General features: G+C 60.7%; 1 protein-coding gene across 1 annotated transcript; it reads right to left on the bottom strand.

Annotated features, from left to right (window-relative positions):
• Positions 1–525: 525 nt before the first annotated feature.
• Positions 526–2,316, bottom strand: LOC136471164 (uncharacterized). Its single transcript, XM_066468895.1, has one exon. It carries the CDS (start codon positions 2,228–2,230, stop codon positions 896–898), a length of 1,335 nt encoding a protein of 444 aa, XP_066324992.1. The 5' UTR covers positions 2,231–2,316; the 3' UTR covers positions 526–895.
• Between the last annotated feature and the right edge of the window lie 1,355 nt (positions 2,317–3,671).

The raw sequence follows: 3,671 nt of genomic DNA, 5'->3' as shown, positions 1-3,671 counted from the left end.
GCGGCACGGCGTACGGATCGGCCGCCCGGGTAGCCCAAGGGACCACGGCCACGGCGGCCACGTTGCCGGAACGGCGGTGGCCGCCCGAGGGAAAGGGCGCCGAATTTTTTACTGCTTTTCCGCTAGTCTTTCTAACGCGGGGCGGGCGCCATGGATAGCTGCACATGGCGCACAGTGCCCGATCAGCGGCACACATGGAGGCGCTCAAGGCTCCGGCTCCCCTGTTCGGACCGGCATCTCCATCAATTAACAGCAGCAGGAGCACAGAGAGCGAGCGACGAACGGGCCGATGCGTGCAGGCGAGGTAGAAAGTGAAACCGGAACCGAACAAAAAATTACCGCTGCCCAAGTGCGTGCACGGGCTAGATGGCCGAGTCGCTCAAGTGAAGATGTGCTTTTAACAGGGACACATGACAACATGATTAACACCAACTGCTTTTTTCTTCACTTTTCAATTCTCACTCACGGGACAGGTAATCGCAGAGCATCCATCTGCCACGGCAAAGAACAAACCAAGCATGCACAAAAGCTTTTTCCTTTTTTTTCTCACTCGGGAGCTGGGAGATCAAGAAATGTGCTAGTACAGTGGTTTACAAAGGATCAAACTGGAAGGGCAAACAAAAAACCACGGAGCAGATAGAATTTACAGGAGCAAAACGGAAGGGTATCAATTGCTCGCAAAACTCTAGCCTCACAAAGCTATCCTCCCAATCGTGTCTCTCTTCTCCACTCCAGATGAGATCCCAAACCCTCTCTCTTCAACACCAAACCCAAACTTCTCAAACTCTTTTTTGATCTATTTTCTTGTCGGACGGAAGAACCACTAGCTAATGTGGTCTACTACTAGCTAGTACTAATGATACTACTAGCGCTTAGTCAACCAAAACGAACGGTGTCAGTTACCACTGCCAAGATCTCTGCCGCTCACTCCACCGGCTGCGGCGGCCGGGGTGGTGCTGCCTGCGGTCGTCCTACGGCCCAGCGCCGACCGCGCCCGCACGGAGGCTGCGTCCTTGGCCGCGGCGTCCTTCTTGTCCTTGAAGAAGCCGAACACCGGCCGTGAGCACACTGGCACGTTGAGCACGACCGGCGTGGCGCGGACGCCCGCGGAGTAGGATCGGTCCATGACGCGGGACCGTGACCGCATGTATGAGTGCACGCTGCCGGCGGGGGAGCTGCAGCTACGTTCCAGGCCCTGGAACACGATCTTGCCTGACGCGTTCATGCGTGGGGAGTCCACGGAGACCACGCTTGGCGGCGGCGGGGGCGACGGAGACGGGCGGCGGCGAGCGGGACTATGCGCGGCGCGGGCGGGAGCCGAGGCGGATGCAGCGACGTGTGGGTGTGGTTGCGGCTGCGGCGCGTGCGGGTGGGAACGGACTAGGCGGATGCGGGGACGTGGGGTGGGGTCGATGGCGTCGAGGGAGTGGCGCGGGAAGTCGTCGTGGTCGTGGCAGGACGAGGACGACGACGACGAGAGCGAGAAGCGGGAGGAGGCGAGGGAGAGGGACGTCTCCGAGTCGGAGCTGTCGCGGAGGAGAGGCGCCGCGGAGAGGTCCGACGCGGCGGCGCACGACGCGCGGCCGCCGTTCCGCTGGAGGAGCAGCAGCTTCAGCGACCTGGCCGCCGAGGAGTTGGACGCCCTGGACGGGGTCGACGCCGTCGCCGCGGGGGACGCCGACGGCGACGCGGACGCGGACGGGGACGGCTTCTGCGGCGTCTGGACCTTCCTGAGCCGGAGCAGCTCCCGCCACCGGCTGGAGCACGTGGGCGCCTTGGGCGAGAACACGTACGGGTCGAGCGCCGCCTCCGCCGCCGCGGGGTGCATCGCCCTGACCGGCTCCGGCGAGGGCGTGACCTCCGCGACCAGCGCGTTGTCCCGCCGCACCAGCTCCCGCTCGGCCTCCGTGGCCGCCGCCATCTTCCCGGCGGCACCTTGCGGGCGGAGCGGGAGCAGCTTCCCGTCGGCGAAGAGCTCGTCCGCGGGGAGCATGGTGGCGGACCCGCCGAGGCTGAACTCGAAGTCGATGAAGTCCTTGGAGATCGCCGCCGGTTCCGCATTGGACGACGCCGCCGTGGAGGCGTGCTCCTCCACCCCCGCTGGCACCGCCGCAGCGGCGGCGGCGTCGCGGGCGCCGAAGGACAGGCGCGGCGGGCCGAGCCAGCCGAAGGACATGGGCCCTGCGGCGGCGGGTACCGCGTGCACGTTGCTAGCGACGGCGGAGGCCATGGCCGGCGGCGAGGTGCATCCAAGGGCGGAGGCAGACAGCGTGCAGTCGAGTACTGTACTTGGCTGTGGTGGACGCGAGGCGATGAAACGTGAGGAGGCGACAGGGACAGGAGTATAGCCCGGTAAAGGGCAGCGCATTATATAGCCGGGCACGGTAAATTTCCTGACGCGCGGGCCCGGTCCTACCCAGCCAGCCATTGGCAGACGGCCACGTGGCTGTCTAGCGGGGGTTGAGACGGGGGGTTAATCCGTGGTTAATATTTTTGACAGGAGGTTGGTGGTGTGTAATGGTACTGCTGTACAGGGGCAACCTCCCTCTCTATTTCAGAGATTTTGGCGTGGCCTGTGCCTTGGCTATTTCCCTCTAAACACTAGCCTTGCAGGCAAATGCTGCCGCTGCCCTGTGGTAATTAACAATGGCGGATTCACGCTGACACTGCAGTTGCGCAGTTGTAATGTTGCCCCAGCTTTACTCGTGCCACGACAAGCAGGATCAGTGTCCAGTGACCAGTAGTACCACCGTGTTGTGAAAATTGTGATGGAATAGGGAAGTAGCTGATTGCGGACTAAACAACAACCTCGCAACCGCCGTACGCGCAGCTGCCGCGATACTTTCGTGCGCTAATTTGGACGAATCTTTCGCAATTCGCTTTGAATCCGCAACCTGCTGCAGCATGCAGATGATGGAAACATTTTGCTGTAACTGGGCATAAGTCATCAGCATGTTCGCTGGGTCGTATTTGACTTATAAGTCATAGCTTATCAGGCAACGAACAGTATTTTTCTCTCACACTAAATCAGTCAACGGTACTTTCAACCATGACTTATAAGTCAAATCAGTCCAATGGCGCATGATCGGAGATTTTTTCCCCCGTCCCGTCCATGTCCATGGACCATGGTGGCCATGCCGCCGTTGGAACCCTGCGGCGTGGGCGCTGGGCAGACAGGCGTCCCGCTCCAAGTCTCGTCGGCGGTCACCTCTTGGAGCTGGTTGGCCCCCAACAGGCAGGGCGGGCTCCAATCGCCACGATGCCTGCCGACCCAAAACAGTGCCGACACGGGACTCACGGCGATGTAAGGTGTGATCCGTGACTGAATGCATCGTTTGGCCGCGACCGACGGACGGACGGGTCCGCGGCAGCGGCATCCCGGCAAGTACAGCACCGACGTGACGGGCGGCGCGCCGGCGCCGTGTTACCGAGCGACGGTGAGACCGCTTTACGCTAGGCCACAATGCATTCATGCCTAGTGGCAGTAGCTTCGTAGTAGTATTATCTTCGACACAGCGAAGAAGATTAAATTATCTGCTTAGGTCTTGAAATGGCTCCAAAGTCACCCCTTAATTACTGTTACTGTGTCTGTGTGTGTTTTTTTCCAATGTGGGTTTCAGCAGCGGTAACGGCTATCCTATCTTATCTCTCGGGCTAAAGAATTTACTTGA

Source organism: Miscanthus floridulus, chromosome 8 (genome assembly GCF_019320115.1).
Source record: "Miscanthus floridulus cultivar M001 chromosome 8, ASM1932011v1, whole genome shotgun sequence".
NCBI classification, from domain to species: Eukaryota; Viridiplantae; Streptophyta; class Magnoliopsida; order Poales; family Poaceae; genus Miscanthus; species Miscanthus floridulus.
The sequence above is the reverse complement of the archived record's forward strand: the minus strand, read 5'-3'. Positions and strand labels throughout refer to the sequence as shown.

Bases quoted from the DNA above. Each gene is read 5' to 3' on its own strand.
- LOC136471164 (XM_066468895.1), bottom strand. From the start codon at position 2,230: ATGGCCTCCGCCGTCGCTAGCAACGTGCACGCGGTACCCGCCGCCGCA.